At 33.1% G+C, this 21,214-nt stretch overlaps 1 protein-coding gene across 1 annotated transcript in view; it reads right to left on the bottom strand.

Annotated features, from left to right (window-relative positions):
• Nucleotides 1-21,214, bottom strand: part of LOC118198069 (galanin receptor type 1-like) — a 677,895-nt gene that overhangs the window by 142,142 nt on the left and 514,539 nt on the right. Inside the window, exon 4 of the mRNA XM_085811151.1 lies at nt 20,709-20,906. Coding sequence (XP_085667277.1) covers nt 20,709-20,906 — 198 coding nt within the window. The remainder of the gene's footprint in view (nt 1-20,708; nt 20,907-21,214) is intronic.

Genomic DNA, 21,214 nt, shown 5'->3' with positions numbered 1-21,214 from the left:
TAATTTTTCTTTTGCTTTTTTTAATTCTTTTAATTTTGCAACATTGTTGTTTCCTTGCCATTTCTGTTCAGTCAAAGTCTCTCCAAATCTGTAAAACAAAACACGAGCGCCCTTGTTTGGCCATGCACAACCATTTTCATGTTTCAATAAACTCCTGATGCAGCCTCTTGGGGCTCCAGGGAGTTGTTACTGCTAGATAGGGGAGGGCGAGGGACATACGCCTGTTTACCTATGTTAGACACCAGGCATCCCTGTCCTCCGTAAACTGTAACCTTAGATGAAGGATCTTCTACTTACTCTATGGTTATCTTAGGAAAATTGAGTATCAATCTTTGGATTGAAATAGATCATCAGTGTCCGAAGATCAGTAGCATTTTAAATTTTGTTGAACTGCCGTGTCTATAAATATCTTAGATTTGTGAAGAAAATTTTTTTTCTAGCCACACTTAGACCATCAAATATCAGAGTTAAGATCAGTAGGATTAAAATTTTGTTGAACCATCTGTGTCTGTAATTACTTTAGAATAGAGACGTAACGTTTCGTCGGGGCCATCAGGTACAAAGATCAGTTATGTTACATTGTCTATCTGCGACTCGAAGTTTGTACCTCTTTGCTGTGTTATGACTGTGACCATGAGTCCTTAAGGATCTAGGTTTTGTTCTAGGTTTTTAGCAGTGTTGCATAGAATCTTTTGTCTGTGCATGCTGATTAACAACATATTTGTGTTCCAAGCAACAACAGCTGCACTTAACTTTTTGTTTCGAATAATATAAGGACGCATTTAAGGAATCTGTATTTAAGATCTGTGATTAATCTGAGATATTAAGAAACGATCATTTGATATATGTTGTGTTAACCTTATTTTTATGATGTTAACTGCTCATGAAGCCATATAGATTGATTGTGTAAGAAAAACGTTCCTACAAACGTTTTTATTTCTGTATTTTAAGTTTTATTTTCACATGTCATTAATAACTTGCCTATGAAAGCATTGAGCATTAGAGTTATTAGAAGTTTCTGCTGTGGAGTTTAAATGATTTATTTTGAAATGAAATTATGAGAAGTAGATAATTTATAGCGAATGTGTCAAGAGAAAGGTATATTATAAGGTATATAACTCCAATATTTTATTTTTAAACAGACTATGTCTTAATATTTACTTATGAGAACTAAAAAATAATTTGCAATGCATACACTCATATAAATGTAGAGATTTATGTAGCCTTAATAATATATGTGATTGCATAACCATAAATCTTCAAGGTTTCATCATTTATAATTGAACACTAAATACTTATATCATTACAAAAATTGTCTTTGATATTGTGATTGAAATTATTTCCAATTTGATTGACAAATTTTAAGAGTTAAAATTTATTCTTGGTATTTGAAATTCGTTAAGTTTTAGGAGTGGGAGTTGTTAGATTTAAATTAATAATAGTGGGAACATTATGGAATTGGAGTTTTCAGTGAAAGCCAGAAAAAAGGGATCCTTAAAACTTGGCTTAAAGGTCGGACCTGACCTTATGATAATGGATCTAAAACCTGTTATGACTAGCAAAAACTGCGAAGAGATATCTATAATAAACCTCATGAAAAATACAACTTTCACGCTACGTAAGAAGGAGAAAAAGAAGGAAATAGGATTAAGAAAGAAGAAGAGAGGTACGATAGAATAACTAAGAAAAAAGAGAATTTGAAATACCCAAACTGGAGTTGGTGACAACTAAAAGAAATGATCTGTGTATCGCTGAGAATGAAAAACTTGTGCTTTAAAATCGCTTCGACTTCCAAAAGATGATACAAAAATTTGACCACCAAGAGAGTGATATTAGTCTGTATTTTGCAATGTTTGAGGGTTAAAGTAAGCATGCTAATATAAATCAATCAGAATAGGTTTCCATATTATTAATACTTTCTCTCTACATGCGGAAGGCAGAATCTCAGATTTATGACTACGCCTGCCAAACAAGGAGTATTAAATTCTGACATGAAATTTGTGTAATTAAAAAAAAGCTAAAACTACGTATTCTAAGGGATTTGTCGTTGAATTATTTAACTATTTCGAAAACTGAATCACGGGATTGGGAATTAGATATCTCGAATTCTCATTATTGTAAAAATTCGAGATCCAGAAGATGAAGTCCTTCAGCAATCAGATTTAATGCCATTTTGAGAAATGTAAACCTCTTAACTGTTATTCTTACGTCTCAACAGACCAATTAAAGCAACAATATCTGAAGTTACAGAAATATTTAATACCGGCTACTGTTAATGGAGTTTATGAACATGAGGAAGGTTTTCAGCCCACACAAAACTACAAATATCTTTAAATGACAAAATGAAGCGTCGCGTCAATAGGTAAATACACGAGCAAATGGTCAGAATTGAACATTTTGCTCTAAGGCAGCAGAGCTATTAGAGAATTATAAGAAAATGGAATATATTACCGAAGAAAAGTCATTCTACTTCATAGCTTAGATTCGAAAAGAGAAATAAAACTAAGGAAAGTTACAATGGTCCGCAAAAATATAATCAATCAGGAAGAAAATTTAAATAATCTTCGGAAAAGGTGGAATCCTTCAACAATCAGAATTAATACCATTTTCAGAAATTCAAACCTCATAACTGTTGTTCTCTCATCTCAGCAGACCACTTAAGGCCGCAATGCCGGAAGTTACAGAAAGATTCACAATCCCAGTTATTGTTAACAGAATGTAGGAAAATGAAGAATATTTTTCAGCGACACGTACAACTACAACTAAACTCGCTCGAAACTCATGGGAGAAACTGTTCGTGTGAAACAGGACTTTGATGAACCACTGTTTAATTTTAGCTCCTGTAAAAGAGAAAGGAGGATTTGGACGAATGACAAAGAGGAATTATATAATTCGGAAAGAGCTAGATGAAGGCACTATTTACTACGGAACCGGACATCTGTAAAATTAGCAGATAATTGAGATTAAGGATGCTTAACGCCCTTTACTAGTAAATGCTGCGCAGATCTGAGCCTGCAGAAAACGGAAAAATTTCAGTTCTGAAAGTGAAAAAAGAAAAGAGCGTAGCGAATGGCAGATGATACGTCGATCCTCGAAAAGACGATACGTAGATCCACGAAAAGATGATACGTGGATCCACGGAAGGAAAATTTAGCCACATGCTAAAAAGGGAAGCGAGAATTCTTTGTAAACAATATTCCTAAACAGTGGAATTATTTTGACTGATTATACACAAGATTAGAAACATATGATTACCTTGGATGGACATCCGGTTTAATATTCTTCGTCTCTTCATATACAGAAGACTCACGTACGTTTAGCACTTGGAAAGAGAATGTAAAGTTTCAAAAGTCGCTTTTTGGCTTGGCAACGTAAGACACTCAACATGACTGTCTAAAAGAATATATTTAAAAGAAAATCTTAAAATTAAATGCTGTATTTAAATCTGCTGTTTGGCTTAGTAGTCTCAATTTTTTATCTTAGAAATAGTAGCATGTTTATAAAACATCTCTTTAAGTTGTGGCATCTAAAAGTTAATCTTTGTCATATGATTCTTATGACGCAGGCTTCATCCAATGATAATGCTATTAAACTTCGCAAGTTAAACCTTTAATTAGCTTATAGAAATAGGCTAAAACCAAATTGTATTATTTTCAAAGAAGCATTTAATCATCTGTACATTTTTGTCTTACTTGCTGCTATAGAAGACACTAACCTTTCTTTCATCAAAAGTGTTATTCTAAAGATAAAAAATCTGATGTGTACACGGCATGATTTTCTTGTACGGATTACTAAATTATACGCATGCTTCCTGCCTTTCTTTTAAACTTATTTCCTTGAATTTCATTAGAGATATACTATTTATCACTCAATTAACTCAGTTCTCACTTCGCGACAAGGCAAAAGTATATAAAAACTCAAAATATCTGTATTAAGAATTTAAAGATATAGATACACATACGACACCAAATACAGTTAAAACAGTTTCTACCCCAAAACAAGCAATTTGGCCAGCGGGCAAGAAGGCAGAGGTTTCGGTGCACAAAACTGAAAGTTTACTTTTAGTCTCACTCGGCAAAAGACACTAAAGGCGTAGAAACTGATTTAATTTGTTGCAGACGCTATGCTGAGTCAATATATCAGATAATTTAATAACTTAAATGCTAATTAAAGAATGGATTAAGCATAACTTAAATCGCAATAATAAAAGAAGATGTTACTTTGTTGTTGCGAAGCTTAGTTTCTCTATATTGGCAGCAAATCCACTAATCTGCTAAGTTTCAAATGTAAACAAATGTGGCTGCTAGGGTAAAAAATTAGGCTTAGAGCTTAATAATAGCTTGTGAGAGAGAATCACCAAAAGGCTAACGCGTGCTGATCAGAATCTTTGGCTCTTTCACGAAGTCAGTAGAACTTCGCAGTTAAATACTTCTTCTCCTCATTTGCATTCAACCCCTATTCTGAAAATACGTTCTGGCTGGAAGTTGTAAGCCAAAATTAAAGAAAGACAGGAAAGTAACTTTCAACTAAAAATTAACTGATAGACAAATTAAGATTAGCCTTACAGGATTAAAGAATTACTTACAAAGATACACTTCATGAAGGACTCTAAAGTACTACTTTAAGATTTTTATTTTTATTAATTTTTTTATATGGCACTATATGACACACTATATGGCAATGTAAAAACCTTTGATTTATTAATAAATACTAGATAAGGGCGGGCGTGGGCAGAACCGATTAACCGTAATGGTAGGGGGATGGTGCCCACATAATCCGTTACTACTACTACTACTACTACTACTACTACAGGGTCATACTTGATATAAGTGAAAGATAAGTTTTAGGGAGAGCTTTCTTTGAACTTTACAAAACAGATGAGAGGATATGTGAAACTATTTTGGAGAAAAAGACATAACATAGATAACAGTAACTTGAAGGGTATAAACTGCTGCGTAGTAGTAGAGTCAGTTTGGCAACATATTCAGATTAATTTAGTCAAGTATTTCGCGGCAGATATGTTGGCTTCGCAGTCAATGCTGTCCGTGTTTTATTCTGCTAGATTTCTAGTCTCATTCAGTTCTTCGACATCTATACTCCATGTTAGGATCCTGTGCAACATATCGCCCCACCATGCAGGAAAGAATCACGGCTGCTGGCCATGTCGATAACTAGGAAAGCGCACAACCCGGCTAGGCATATCAGGAAGGACATACATTCTTTACACATTTCATGGCTTCTAATGCGGGGTTATGCAGATACGCGAGGGAAAATGTAAATTTTCTAATATATTCAAGGTTTAATTTAGATAAAAAGAAACAGTTCAGTGCAAACATCAATCCATTAAAGATAAAATGTCTGGATTGCACGTTTTCTGGAAGCTGTTCGACATTTCTGAAAGTTTTGCTTTTACGATAAACAGAATAGAAGTTGTACGGCTTCCCGTGCATATAGTAACAACATTCTTATAGTAACAGCAGCGCTTTGGAAATGTTACTCTAGTTCAAATTGTTATGGTGAAAAATCATGGCACCAATATGTTATAAAAAAAATCAATATGGTTTCCTACTCTGTTGACATAACACTTAATTTTTTTTTTTTTAACAGTAATATACTAATATCAATAAGCCCTGTACATTTTGCGTTGTGTTTTCGGATTAACCCTGAAATCAACTTGAGAATGAGAAGGGTGAAAATCATGAGCACACACACAAAAATTTAACCTTTGAATGATCTAGAAAAACTTATTTATTTAACTATTAATGCCAATTATAAATATATATATATATCCATTAGTTAAAAAGAAAATATCAAAGTATATTCAACAAAATTTGAACTATTGTTTTACACATTTTACATCCTTGTAATTACTATTAAATTTAATATTGCAAATCTGGTAAAACATACCAAAATAAACTATAAATTTAAGAAACACTACCCTCCCCGGGGAAAAAATAATAAAAAAAAAATTTAACAAGCTACACTTTCTACTTCACACAGAATTCATCAATACAACAAAAATATTGCTTAATATTGCACTCAATATAATCATTTAAATACTATTATTGCACATAACAATTTTATTTATTTAATTTTTTTTTCTTAGATTAATTAAATATGGTTTTAACCGGATAAGATAAGTATTGACACATTTACTATTCTACAAACAAGTTCGTCCTGAGAAACAAGAAAGCTCTAATACAAGCACTATTTCAAATCATCCTCACCAATGAGTAATTCAAAAAAAAAAAAATATTAAGGTAAATAATTTCCTGAAGAACTTAATTTTCTTAACCATTAAGTTAAGTTACAATAATTTTAATAAGGTTATAAATCTTTATTCCATTTAAAGCTTTTACTTGATTGATACACCAAGGAAAAATGATTTCTATAGAGTTAGGATAAAGTTATCAACTACAATAAAAAATTTTAGGGTTCAACAAATTAACAAATTAAGTTAATTCAATCATTTTAACTGCAGAAATCTATAATATTTAACTAACCAAGAATTAACCAAAAAGAAAAAGGAACTTATCTGTAAAGGATCATCAAACAAAAGAAATCCATCGAAGCTCATGAGGAATGCTGGCAGCCTGTTGAATGGAAAAAAAAAAAAAAAAAAATGTTCGTCGAACAGTTTGGATTCAATTACTGTAGCTTAGAAGTTCTAGTAGATTTTAGGATGAACAATTGAGGTTCCATTACGGCAAGATAAGTGAAATACAGTGCTGGCGGCCTGTTGAATGGAAAAAGATGTTCGTAGAACAGTTTGATTCCTTACGGTAGCCTTGAAGTTCTAGTAGAATTTAGGATGAGCAAATGAGGTTCCAAAAGCAACGTGTTTAATTTATTCATTATGGTAGCCTTGAAGTTCTAGTAGAATTTAGGATGAGCAAATGAGGTTCCAAAAGCAATGGTTTTTAATTAACGCTCTGGTCTCGAGTGAAGCGAAGAATCAATGGTGCGCATCATTTTTCTAGAAATTTACTTCTGTATATTTTCCTTGAGATACACAAACACCCACAACAAAAACTGATGAAAGAATTTCGATTTTTTTTTTTTTTTTTTTTTTTTTTGAAGACATAGATGCCCATACCTACGTCCCGCGCTCACAGCGCTTAGCCAAGAGGCCCGTAGGCCTATTGGGGAGAAACTCCATTTTCTTCGTCGGAGTCAGCTGTCGCCTCCGGCCAATTCAAAGGGCAACAGAAGTAAAGTGCAAAAAGTGTCAAAAGTGAGCTCGTCCCCTAAAACAACCCGTTAAAAGGGAGAGCGCCGGACTGCCAAGTTGGCGCAACCCATTTTTTCGCCGAAAGTTGAAATAGTTGCAACCACAGCATACCCTCATGTTATCAAACTCGCCAAAACCACTATTTTGAAACCTCAACGGAAAATCCAAGTCGCCAAACCCTCGCCAAATAACTGCCACCTGCGACCGGGGGAGATTAGGAATTTCAACAACCCTGCAAGGGTCCCAACGAAAGAACGCTGAAAACTCGCAAAAAGTGACTTTTCAACCGGAAAGAAGGCATTTCATCCCCCTTTAACTAAATCACAAGCGAAACGAAGAAAATCTACTAATTAAAGCTCATAACTGAAATGCAATTAAAGTTAGAAAAATGAAAGTTATGCCAAATTAAAGAGCTAATTTTTCTGCAACTAATGATATTAAATACTAAGAAATCAAATTAATTTTTGACATGAAAAACTGAGTTTATTACGCAGAAACAAAAATACTTATCCATTGTTCGCGTGTACAAGATTGAAGACGCAGTTCGCGTAAACTCGGAAAGCCAAAATATTTTACACTAGAATTAATAGGCCCAAAAAGAATATAACCAAACTTGTGTAGCTCAAATTTTGAATAATTACAACTTAAAATTTTGATTTTTATGAATCACTTAATTAAATTAAATTCGCTACACAACAAAATTAAAGTACAGTTAGCGATATTTTTTTTATGTTTAATTGCATATGGAGAGCACATTTTACTATGTTCATTGTAATTACAAAACTGTGAAAATATGTAAAGATAATTTCATCTCAGTTGCAGTCTACTATACTTTCATCTTTATTTGTTTTGTGTTAACTTTTAGACTGAACTAGTTTTTGTCTATTTTAATTCAAATGCTGATTCAAATAAATGCAGGTCTACTATAATACTGTATCTAAATTAATATTATAAATTAAGTTAAGGAAAAGATTTTAGTAAGGATTTAACAGAAAAGATAATATTGTAGTATGTCAAACATTTAAGTAACACTCTACATTGATTATTTCTTACACAAAAATAATATAAGCGTGAATTTCAAAGAATGAGTTAAGGCCCACAAGCGGCCGAGCGGTAAAATCGCTGAACACTGGTAGTTCGGTCCGAGGTTCGAATCCCACAAACGGGTTGTCTGCATGGGCGTTTTCCTGGTTTTCCCATGTGTAACGTGTATACGAGCCAGTTTTCCTTAGAAAGTTCTCCACGAAGGCATCCCTCCCCTTAGGCAGATAGCCCTAATGTGCTTTGCCGTATTCTCAATACACCCCCACCAAAGAATTTAAAGAACTGAAGATTTAAAGACTGATATTGATATCCCATTGAGAATTTTAAATATATCCTTGCTTTCATTCCTTCATTAAAGATCCTTTAACTGATTATCTGGCTCCCATATGTGTAAGGAAGTAACTCTGAAATTACTATACTTACATCTAGCATATTCAAAACGAAATCCAAACGTTTTTAAAAATTTAATTCATATGTAGTTAGCCATGTAACACTAATTTTATGAATCGTCTGTTTTATTTTCTAATATACTTTGGCTTACTTCAATACATAATTTAACGATTTAAAGTCATTTGTAATATGAATCTTACTGACTAGAGATTTTAAGATTAAAATGTTTCGAAAAGAAAATTTTAATTCAACAGTTTGAAAAATAACATTTGACCTGCTATATCTGGTTAAAGTATATTTTTTGTATTTAGAGATTGTCGCAAAAATTCCTAAAAATAAGATTTTGATTTTAATCTTCGCTTAAAAATATGATTACTTAAAGTCGAATTCGTAGTAGAATTAAAATTACTTTTCCATATGTATTTATCAAATTTATTCCAGAAATAAAAGTGTCACATTTCTGGGTTATTTTATTACATACGTAGGATTTTCCATGAAAGTTGTTTTTGATTCAATACTACTATTATAATGAGAAATGAGCATTTGTAGGAAATGGATTACAATTTAATCATTGTTTATGACATTATTATAAGCTTTTTTTACACTCTTGTTTACCTTCACATGAAAGTTGTGTGTCAATTTGTTTTATTTTTAGGACTTTCTATCAGCGATTATTCCGGTATGCGCAGAAGACTGACAGCTATTTTTTTTTCCTGTTCATCTTTCGATTATACTGTCAGTACGCTTCGCTGCATAGCTTTTGTGATATTTAGCTTATCAACTTTAACATGATATGGTTAAAGCAATAACACTAAATAAAACGGAAGATTCAGCTATTTATAACATAACATGTCACGTAATTTTTGTTTACAGTACCTTATCATATATCAACCTCTCAGAAAATTCTTTAGATTGGTAAAGGGTGGGGGGCACTTTTAATCTCATTTTCCAGATCCCATCTTACCGTCCTCAAGTTAATAAAAATAAGTATTCTTTCTGTTTGTAATAAGGGATTTAAAAAATTTAAATATAACCTCGTGCCTACATACAATAGGTAAACTGCTGAAGTCAAAGTTTACTCTGCTTAGATAAACAATAATTCTTATTCATATATACTGATAGCACATGCACTATTTGGTTGCTTGTGTTTTTTAATATATTTGTTTAATTTAAAAGTTACTTATATTTATACATATTAAAATGCATGGTATGACAATACTTCTATTTCGACAGGATGTAAGTTTCTTCGTATAGTGAAAAAATGATGCCTGACTTTAGAAATTAGTCGGTTGATTAATTGAGAATGTAAAGCAGTCGAGGATTCTATGCTATGCTTAAACGTAATGATTTCGTGGAGGAGTTTCTAAAGAAAAATACCTTTCTTTTGCGTTGCGAATGAGAGAAACAAGAAAATCCCATACATCCAGCTTATTTTCTGGGATCTGAACCCTGCCCGGTCATCCAAAAGCCATTGATTTTAATATATGTTGTTCACTAACTGCTTTTTGAGAAGTACACTCCAGTAATAAAACAGAAAACTATATATTATAGGAAATAATTTACACATGCCAAACATTTTAGGTTTTTGCTGGAAATATATTAAAACTTATGTTTGATAATTTTTGGTTGATATTTTGTGGTTAGATACTTGCTATAAATCTGCTTGCTGTTCTAAGAAAACGCTTGATTAGTTTTATATGTAGCAAAACTATTTGAATACTCAATTACGTTAAATGCATTATTGTAAGAGAATAAATAGGTCAAAGCTTCTTCTTGTAACATTTGTTTTAAATTAACACATAAGCTGCTATGTTTATTGTTCTTATTCTCCTACTGTTTCGTGTATTCTACCAGAAAATGTAAATTAAGAGAGCTTAATCTCACTCAATTTGCCTTTAACACTAGCTTGCTTAACGTGCTCGTGAGAAGGCATCTGAGCACAGGAAATCGATCCTTAGACTATAAACCATACACCTTCAACCCCTTATGATCTTCGAATATGTGACTGTTGAACGAATTGGGATATTTTATTTATTTTAAAAGCAATTACTTTCAACATTTTACAGCTGACTACATAACATAGCTGCTTTGAGAACTAGTAACCAGAACTTTTGTGTTGCCACAAATATTTTTGTAATTTAATCCGCTTTGTGACAAAAAGTTTTCCACCTTGCGCGCATGATATTTTAAAAGTAGCTAATGGTACATACTTGAAATTTGATGAATTCTTTATTTGGGAACTATTTTCTAACTGAACCACAAACCTGAATCTATTTTAATATTAAAACATTTTATGCACGAAAACATTACATATTTTTTTAATAAAATACATTTTATAAACTCGATTCTAAATAAAATAAAAATTTAACGTGAAATTCTTAGAATTTTTGGTTGACAGTAGTTTACAAATGTTATAAAGGCTACATATTAAATATGAAATTAAATTATGCAACAGAATGTCTTAAACTGTGCGCGCAAGGTGGAAACATGACGAGAAATTTTGTCACAAAGCGGATTAAATTATAAAAATGTTTGTGGCAACACAAACAGATTGCTATTTCAAAAAGCAGCTATATTATGTTGTCAGCTGTAAAGAATTGGAAGTAATTGCTTTTTAAAATAAGGAAGTTATCCCAATTCTTGCAACAGTCACATATTCGAAGATCTTATGGGTTTTAAAGTGTATGAGTCCTCTTAAGCTATTACAACCTTATCAACTTGCAGGCAGCGTAAGTTAACTTTGTTATTGTCTTCTGTTATAATTTCAATCTGAAGTATTAAAACTATTTTATTAGTATTTATACATTTTGTGTTATTAACTTATAGCGTAGAGTTTTAAATTATATCTAAAGCAGAGATTCTAAACCGGCGCTATGCGTACCACTAAAGAAAAGTATTTTTAACTTTTAAATTCAAAAATTAAATACCCCAACAACCCGTTTAAGTTTTCTTTAACACTCGTAAATGTATGCAATCTGAGTGTTCTTCAAAATCAATCGCCGCTTCTATTTCTGCAAGTATTCTTTTAGAAAGCGACATAAAAATGTATTATAAATGATGTCAGGAATAATAGGAATGAATGTTGTACTTAATAGGAAATAAAAATGAGTTCCTATAAAAAGATAATAGTATCTCCTTAATTCTTTTTCTATAATTTTGATTGATTTATTTGCATACTTCATATCGCCACCAATCCGAGCTCATATTGCTCTAGTTTCAATTAGAAATCAATTTTTACGTCGGTTTGCTGTCCCTAAAAAAGTATTTCTACTTTGTATGCAGACACAGCTGCAACTCATCTGCCAGTTATTTTGTCTTCCTGTTGCTTTGATTTCCTTATTTTTCTACGCGATTTGAGAATATCGTCATTTGTTTTTGAAGACCTCGTAATATATTGTGCATTTAAATATTTGTGAAAAATAATAAAACAAAACTAGATTTTAAAAACGGAAAGATGACAAAGATTGACTAAGAGGAAAAGTGATGATTCACGGGTGGTGGATAGAAGACAATCAACTAGCATTATTATTATACAATTGTTCTGGCTTTACTCTTATATGCACCCTAAGTTCACCAAATGTGGCGATATGTGTTCTGCGCTTACTTTTGGCGCGATTGCGTGTTGTATGGCAACCCTTTTGATGTTGAAAACTCTTTTGCTGCAGTGGTTTAATTTCTCATTGGTTCGTGTCGTGAGTGTCTTGAAAGGGCCTATATTGCAATGAGAGACGTGGTTGTAAGAGGGTCTGGGAGATTATTTTTAGTGGCTGTGCATGATAGAAGTAAGGAAACGCTGATGCAGTGTATTAAAGAGTGGATTGAGCCTTGAACAACTATTTTTTCGGGTGGCTGGAAATCTTACAAGGATTTAGGAAAAGAAGGTTTTGAACATTTATTTGTGAACCATAGTGTGAATTTGTGGATAGCGAGTCTGGCTGTCATACAAATACCATAGAGAGTACGTGGCGGCATGTTAAAGCTACGTTCTGCTATCCGAAGAAGCATTGATTATGGTAAGTGCATTTTATTTTATTGTTTTTATTTTGTAGAATGTTTTGTTCATTGCTTTGTTCCAATGAATTTCTGTTGTTAATGTTGTTTTTTTGAATTATTTGTAACTTATTTTAGTTATTTTAGTTTATTTAGTTGATTTGGGCGCAATGCCTAGATTGTGCAATTCGTAGATTTTTTTTAAAGTTTAAACAGGATGCTGTGCACATGGTATTCTTTGAAATTTATTGTTGTTACGTTAATTTATTAAAGCGAGGTGGGCGTAGTTTGTAGATTCCTTCGCTGGCTAGGTTGTGCAATTAGTAGATTTTTTTTTTTTTTTTTAAGTTGAAACATATCGCTGTGTACATGCATTCTTGTCAAATATTTTTGCTTAGAAGCTTTACGTTTTTGCTATCTAAATTTTTTGTTTTTGTTTCGGATTTTTAGTTTAAATTGTGTATTCAAAACGTGGTTTTTGCATGTGCGAAAACCGCGTTTTTGGAGACATTTTAGGCTTAAAGTTCGAAACACAGACAAAAACTTAGATAGTAACATGGCACCGTGAAGTTTCTCGCCAAAAATGTTAGGCGAGAAATTTGTCGCCTCATTTGGCGACCTGAGGGCGCATATAAGAGTAGTGCCATTGTTCTTTCCAGCTCCTTCGAGAGTCCCCGAAGGGCATGACGAAAGTGAGAGGCCCTTAAATGAATTTCCCAGGGAAAATTACAGAAATAAATTTCATACAAAATTTTGGAATTCAAATATTATAACTTAAATTTTCATAATTAAAATGGTAACCAATATTTAATTTAATGTTTCTTTATGTGTGTGTATTTAATACGAATAGCCAATCGGTTGTGCAAAGGGCAAGATATATTTTTTTAAATATTTTAAGTGAGTAACTGAAAATTAATCATTGTAAAATGTAGTCCTGGGCCTGTAACATGTAGTCCTGGTTTTTCAATTTTTGTTTAGATGGTACGCGGTAGTCAAAAGGTTGAGAACCTAAGGTGTAAAGAAATGTTTTCTGTCAATCGATTAAGATAATTCGGTGTTTATATTAACTGTAATTAGAATGTAATATTAAAACAGAAGTAGCGATTTAAATGTGCGAAACAGTAAATTAGGATTATTATTTCGCAACTTTTTATTATTTCCCTAGAAAGAATACTCATTTTTGTTAACTTGAGGACGGTAAGATGGGATCTGGAAAATGAGATTGAAAGTGCGCCCTTCCCTTTAGCATTCTAAAGAATTTTCTGAGAGGTTAATGTATGATAAGGTACTGTGAACAAAAACGATGATTTTTTTCGCGCAGGATTACGAAACAGTAAATTGTAGTAATCTGTGCATAAAATCTGTAAATTTGGTTCCTATTTTATTAAAATCATGCGCCTTTATTAAATAAGTTATTACAGCAAATGAGAATAATAATAGAATAAGTCAAAATTTTGAATGAGTATTAGATTAACATTAAAAGTTAAACAACAAAACAACAAGTATGAGTATTAGATTCTTGAGAATGCGCATAAATTCCCAGTCGTTACTCAGAATGCAGTTACAGCTGCAACTTAGCACATATTATCGTTAAATCAGCTGCATGGTAAAATTTGCGTAATGTTAAACATAAAAACCTTCAAAGAAAAATAAGGGAAATATTTATATGGCCCTGATTGCTAAGGCTATTATCCTAGGCGGCATTGTGCGTACTGAAATCTCCGCAGTTAATTAAATGATTGGCAGGATATGTATTCTGATGTATGGAGTCTATTTCATTTGCGATGTCATCTGTTGCAAGAGAATAAATTGAAGAAAGAACAGTTTAGACGTTTATAAATTCGAGGAAAAATGATAAAAATGTGATATATTTTTATTTGATGATCAATTACAGATCATTACCGGAGATTCCAAGACTGCCCTGGTTGGTGATTCTGGCAGTGTAAATTATTGGACAGAAGAAATCTAGTGATAAATCATTTCTTCATAATTCAGCTTTTGTATGAGCAGGAAGTCTGTCTTATTTTCAACAACATATTGTGTAGCTATGTAGTGACTGCAATCGCTTTTTTTTTGGATTAATTTGTGGACAACTGATGTGTTCAGGGTCCACACTAGAGATCTCATTAATCTTGTCTTATTATTGCATCCTTTGTCGAGTTTATTCAATAGTATTTTTGTAGCTTGCTATAATATGGAGTAAGTGGAATAGGGGGCTTAACGTTGCTATGGGTACGATAAGTGAAGTCTGAGTAACTGATACACTTTGGCAGTCTGGCGTAGTACTCCTGATGTAAAGCAGTGCGGAACAGTATGTGCAATAGTATATATTGTTACAAGTTTTGTTACGTATGTCTAATATATTGTAATGGATAGCAACTCTTTGCTGATAAGTGCTCTGTGATTATTTGCACATACCATTTGATGTAGAAGTGAGGATATTTTGTGAGCTTGTCGAAGGGAGTTGGCTTGCATTTCATGATCCATTTAAGATTTTGCCATTGTTTGAATCTGTGATCTATCTTATTTAGGCTAAGCTTCGAAGCGAACGTTGTTTCAATCTCTTGCTGTCTGCACCTCAGATGGGATATTATGGATGGCTATTTAGGAAGTGTCAGCGTTGATGTAATAAAGATCCCCGACGTGGTTTAGTTGTTTGGTAATAAGGATCCCCGACACTTTCTGCGTTGTGAGCGAAGTTTATTGGAGCATACTATATGAGACTTTTGAAGTATGCATTGGACTTGTGGTCTACTCAAAGACCGAATCGTGTTTAAAGCCTTGATCTTGTTGCTTCTGTTTTTCGATACAGAAGAAATAAAAGATTTGGCTTTGGCATTTCGCTTGTTACCTGGGAAACGTGCGTTTATTCCGTTGTTGTTTGTCTATTAATAATGATAGTTCAGTGCTAACTATCACCTCATAGAAGGGGCTTTGTCTGGTGGGATGTGGCTTGAACCACACCCCACCAGACAGAGACTTATGTACCTGAAGAATTATTTGAAGCTTCTAGTAGACTTTCAAGGATGCAGGTATTAACTACTACTTCTTGCTTTTTGAGATACGCTTCGTATGTTTCGCATTGAATCGTTTCTAGAAAGTCTGAATAAGATTGCATATGTTAACTATGGATTCAAAAAAGACACAAACTATTCTAAATTCATATTTAGCCTAAAATATCTAGTCTGTATTGTTTAACCTTCATTTTCAAACCTGTTTATTGTAAGATGACGTATTCCAACTGGAAAGAACATTGCTTGAGCTGAACTAATGAATGCAGATAACTTCATTATAATAGTAAATAACCGAAAGAATGAAAATATAAAATGATGGACCCGAAAACATACAAATTGAATACACATTAATTCAAATAAGCAAAAGAAGTTATATAATATGTGATAAAAAAAAATAAAGTTCTAGCGCATGCGCGTTTTGGTACCTGTAAGCAGTGATATATATGGGTAATGATACCAGTGACATACGGGTCACATAAGATGTTTGCCTAAGTTACTGAACCGATAACAGAAATCGGAATGAAAAACGAGTCGATTACAATCTCATTTTTGCGTGTGGTTAAAGGAGAATTTGGGAATGAAGGTAATGGCAACCCAATTTTCTATCAAAACGAAACTATTTGGAAACATAGGTATCAATATATGTCCTAGTGTCCGGCCGATGTAACTGGATTTGCAAGGGAAGAACGGGGAAATTTTAACAAGTAATACAATAAGCTCAAAGTTTCACATACATGCAAAATACACATATATCTAAACTTAAGATTTTTGTGGCCCTTACCGTGGCATTATAGTAATACTGGGGTGTAAATCCAGGAGATACTAAGGAATCGAAAACAGAGCGGCTGTCGCGGGTTTTCTCCAACGAGCTCGTGGGTGCACGTTGTTTAATTAATTCGATATCTTGAAAGACGTTGAACTGCGGCTTTTAACGATGTATAGCTGGTATTCATGATAGCATATTTTGTTGAGGATGTTTACAAATGGGGCTTAGTGCAAAGAAACGTTTTCAATCCGAACTCAGTACCCAGAGTGTTAAAGTTTTGTGACAGTAATTTTTCTGTCGTTTTTCAATAAACCAATTTTACTTTTATTTTTATATACAGCTCGCGTAATCGCAACTCAGTTAATTTACTGTGATTATTCAGCAAACATGAATTAAAACTCCTATATTAAGAGAGGAAAAGCAGGCAGATAAGGATGCAGTTATATTCTGAAAGATAGTTGTGCCATAAGTTTTAAAGAAAACGAGCAGCGCATACTTTAAAGTGCATCGCACATACATCGATTTTTTCGCATCTCTTTGGTATTGGGTTATAAACTGATAATGAAAAAGGAATATAATTAAGTTCTGACTTGAGGCAAGAAACGCTGAAGAACTTTGTACTTCTTTGAAACAATCAAATTCACACAACAGAGAGAACATTCTTTCAGATCCTTTTCTTTAAAAAAGCGAAAAACGGATTCAGTATTTTGCGAACACCAATATAGCTCTCAGTTTTGGTTTTCTAGGAGCAAAGTAACTAATTTCCCAGTTTAGACTCTGACATAAACAATATTCAAAGACACGTTTTTGGTGATTATAACACATATATTAATCACAGACGTTACTTGCGAAATATTATGTAACTGGCAAAAGTAATAAATTTGAGACCTGACGAAAAATGTTTTCTGCGAATTCTGTCTGAAACTGTATAATGTAGAAAAAATGGAGTAAAGTAAGTTTTAGTCAAAATGAATTTTAAAGTTAATATAAATTCATAACTACGAAATTACGACAGTTTCAGATTTGAATTTTATCTCCGAAAACATCATCTCACTGATTAAATTTCATATTTCTTGATATAATTTACATTACTTTAAATTTTTAAATCGCTCTTAATGCATAAAGTGATAAAACTGAAGCAAACATTTCTTTTATTAGACCTGTTTAACTATTATTTCAGCTCTTAAAACGTTAAATTTAAATTTTGAAATCTTGCATGAAATTTCTGTATGAAATTTTATAAGCAGATAACAATATTTGAACAAATTATTTAAAAATTCTTTTGCATAAATTAATTCATACGAGCTATTCTTAAGGAATTTTGAAACTTTCGCCCAATATCTGTATTTCGTAAATTATATTTATATATTTCATTAGCAACTTACGCGAAATTTATGCATCCTCAGATGAAAGTTTGGCATTCCCATTGAAGCGCACACTATATGCACTAATATAGAAAGAAACCAGATATTAAGTGCTTTGATATACAAAGGAGAGCTTAATTTTGCAACCAGATTTAACTGTTCATGAAAACACAAGAACAACAAACTCCGTATGTACTAAATATTGTGGAAGGATTATCAGTGTAACAATAAACCATCCTAGGCATTATGAGCCTTTCGCTGATATTATGTTCCCTCAAAGAATTGTCGTTTTGAGGAATCTGCTGTTTATAAGTGAATTACAAATTCTAATAAGCTTTTGCTCCATAATGTTTATAGGAGCTATTTTACCAGGTGTGCAGGATTATTTCGTGGTAAACGGAAATGGATTGAGAATTCTAGGATTCAAATATTTCTACGGATACTATTGTTTAAAATAACAGGCTGAATGCTTTCTCAGGTTGCTTTTCGCAAAATTAAATTTAATGTCCGGAAATCCCAAGTAATTTTTAACTAAGGTATTTATACCGTCCTTGCCATATCATTTATATTCTTAACACAATTTTCATATGACGCAACTACCAAAGTAGAAGAAACTAAGCATTGCAATAAAGCACAAATATTATTTGAAAAATCGGAACACTTTGTTACCGACCTTATGTTTCATCTGCAAATTAACAGGACTTTGATGAATATACATCTCGAATTACTGTAGAACTCAAAAGCTATGATTTCCAAGCAAGTATTCAGTTTTTAATACATTGAAAGTCTCGTTAGCAAGGATCATTGTTACTTTTAACGAATCTAAATTTTGTGGATTATTGATGATGCTGGCAGTTAGAAGGTATTAGTATTTTACTCTTGAAAATAGTTAAGACAGAAACAAGTATCCAGATTTTGCCACTTCGAGTTTGCGACATTCAGATGCCTGCTGCTCATTTTGCTAAAAGCGTTAAGCATATCCAAAAGCCTGTCTTAACCCGCGGGAAAGCGCGTGGGGTGTATTATACCCCAACCCTACATAAAAGTGGAATATTCCTAACTTGTGAAACTGAAATTCTGTGCTGCTTTCAGTAGCTGAGTTTCTAGTTGTGGTTGACGTTCAGAACCGCTTTTTCTTTGCCTGTGTGTTTCAGAAAACGATTTATCGGTATTGTGTTGGAATTGGGATATGACACACCCCACGTGCCTGTCCGCATAAGTGTTTTTCTGACTGAGTATTTAGTTCAGAAATTTATTTCTAGAGTGTAACAGTAAATATTTCTACTCGCAAGTGATTTTAAAGTACTTGACATTAAATTCTTAAAATTTTCTAACTGCATTATGGTAGAAAGAATGACTCCCTATGAATTGGAGATGCAACGCCTGTGATATTTATTAGAAATATTTGAAAGCGATGAAGATTGCATTTCGGAAACTAAAGATGAAATTAGGAATATTTTTTTTGTTTTGTTTTGGTTTCGAAAAAGATAAAACATTCATTCCTGATGTTCCTAAAAAAGGAAAAACTGTTCTTATGCTTTAAACATTATATAACGATCATACTATAAACGAGACTATTGGAAAAAATAAAACGTCAGGAATTATATGCTTTTATAATATGACTAAAGGAGTAGTGAATATGGGGAATGAAATGTCAGCCAGTTATTCATTTGCAAGAATAACAAGGAGGTGGTCAGTGGTAATTTTCTTTCCTGCACTGAATGTTGCTATAATAAATACTTGAATTATATTACATTCAACTGCTAATCCATCAACCAGAAACAGAAGTCTGTTTTTGAAGGACTTAGCATTGCAATTAATGAAAAAAAGTATTGAACGAAGATCAGTTTCAAGAAATTCATCATCTCAAGGATACCCATTAACATCTTTAAAAGGGATTTCAGTTTCATATGCAACTCCAAAATATTTTATATAGGGGCTCTCTGGGTATCAGATAATAAACCAATTAGTACGAAGGTACAAAAATAATAGATGTTTGTACCTTCGTACTAATTGGTTCATATCAATTGCAGGCTAGTATGCGTGTCTCAGAATTTCACTTAGGTTAGTTTATAAGGTATTTCTCCTACTTCCCTAGGGAGCCTTCGTGGTGTAGTGGTTCAGTGCGCTGGGCCGGTATTCCAGAGGCCCGTGGTTCGATTCCCGGCGAAGGCGGTTGCATAGTTTTCATCTTTTCTGCTTCCAATTAACCTAATGACTCTACAAGTTTAATTGATTTTTAGAAACATAAGAATGTCGGAAATAAGTGCATACTTTAACGCTAATACAAAACGGGATTCCTAAACACATATAAACATCACAACACGCTTTTATACCACTAACCAAGGTGGTTTGTTACAATTTAGTTAATTACGATCTTCCACCAACATGACCTTGAGACTACTGATATAGCTAGGAGAGGGATAGCTCTTCCGAAGTTGTCTCATTTACCTTCTACGGAATTTAATTCAAAAGAGTTAACTTACTTAATGCTTTCAGTTTCAAGAAATTCATCATAGATCTGCTTTACAAGGATACCCATTAACATCTTTAAAAGGGATTTCAGTTTCCTATGCAACTCCAAAATATTTTATATAGGGGCTCTCTGGGTAAATTAGTTTCATTGTTAGACATGGGGAGTACAATTTTGATCACTACAACTTCCCATGCGATCATATACGCATCTCCTTTACTGAACTTTACCCTGTTTTAAACAGTGCCGCTGTTTGGTTAAAACTCTTACCTGTGTAAGATACAGAAAGGAAGACGAACTGTTTTCGAATGATAGTGTAAGTGATATAAAAATAGCTGCGCATGCCACTAAAATTTAAATATGGTATTATAAACAGGTTTGATACTTGATAAAATACTGCCTTTATATTTCGCAAAGTATGACAGATATTTTGTACCTTTCAATACTGACGGCTGTAAGATTCAATACTGATGCCATGCCAGACAGCATTTCTACGTACGTGCTGAGTTTACAAACAGCACCACCAGCATCCCAAGTAATCACAAAGTATCCTAACGTTTCCAGCGGCACGTATAGCAGCAGAAGCAAGAGATCCGCAACTGCTAGGCTGACTAGGAAAGTGCAGGTAGGTGATCTGAAAAGAGAGAAGTTAAGCGCATCAATTTCATATATTTCTACAGCACAACAAAGAAGTAAAATACGAGAATTTGACAAAGTAACAAATCATGTACACAATTTCGTAGATATCAGTGTTTTTATGTTGTTGATGTTGCTAATCTTATTTTTCTGAACAAGAACAAGTGCACAAATGTTATCCTGGCAAGGAGTATAAGATTGCGTGTGCCGTTGGCAAGCGCTTTGGGTACAATATAGGAGATAGTACCACTTTGCCCAGTTCCATCCCAGTTTTGAGGAACAGATCTTTAAAGCGTAAGAGGGTCC

The sequence above is a fragment of the Stegodyphus dumicola genome, chromosome 2, assembly GCF_044657685.1.
Source record: "Stegodyphus dumicola isolate Sdum_Otavi_A_Nest chromosome 2, ASM4465768v1".
NCBI classification, from domain to species: domain Eukaryota; kingdom Metazoa; phylum Arthropoda; class Arachnida; order Araneae; family Eresidae; genus Stegodyphus; species Stegodyphus dumicola.
The sequence above is the reverse complement of the archived record's forward strand: the minus strand, read 5'-3'. Positions and strand labels throughout refer to the sequence as shown.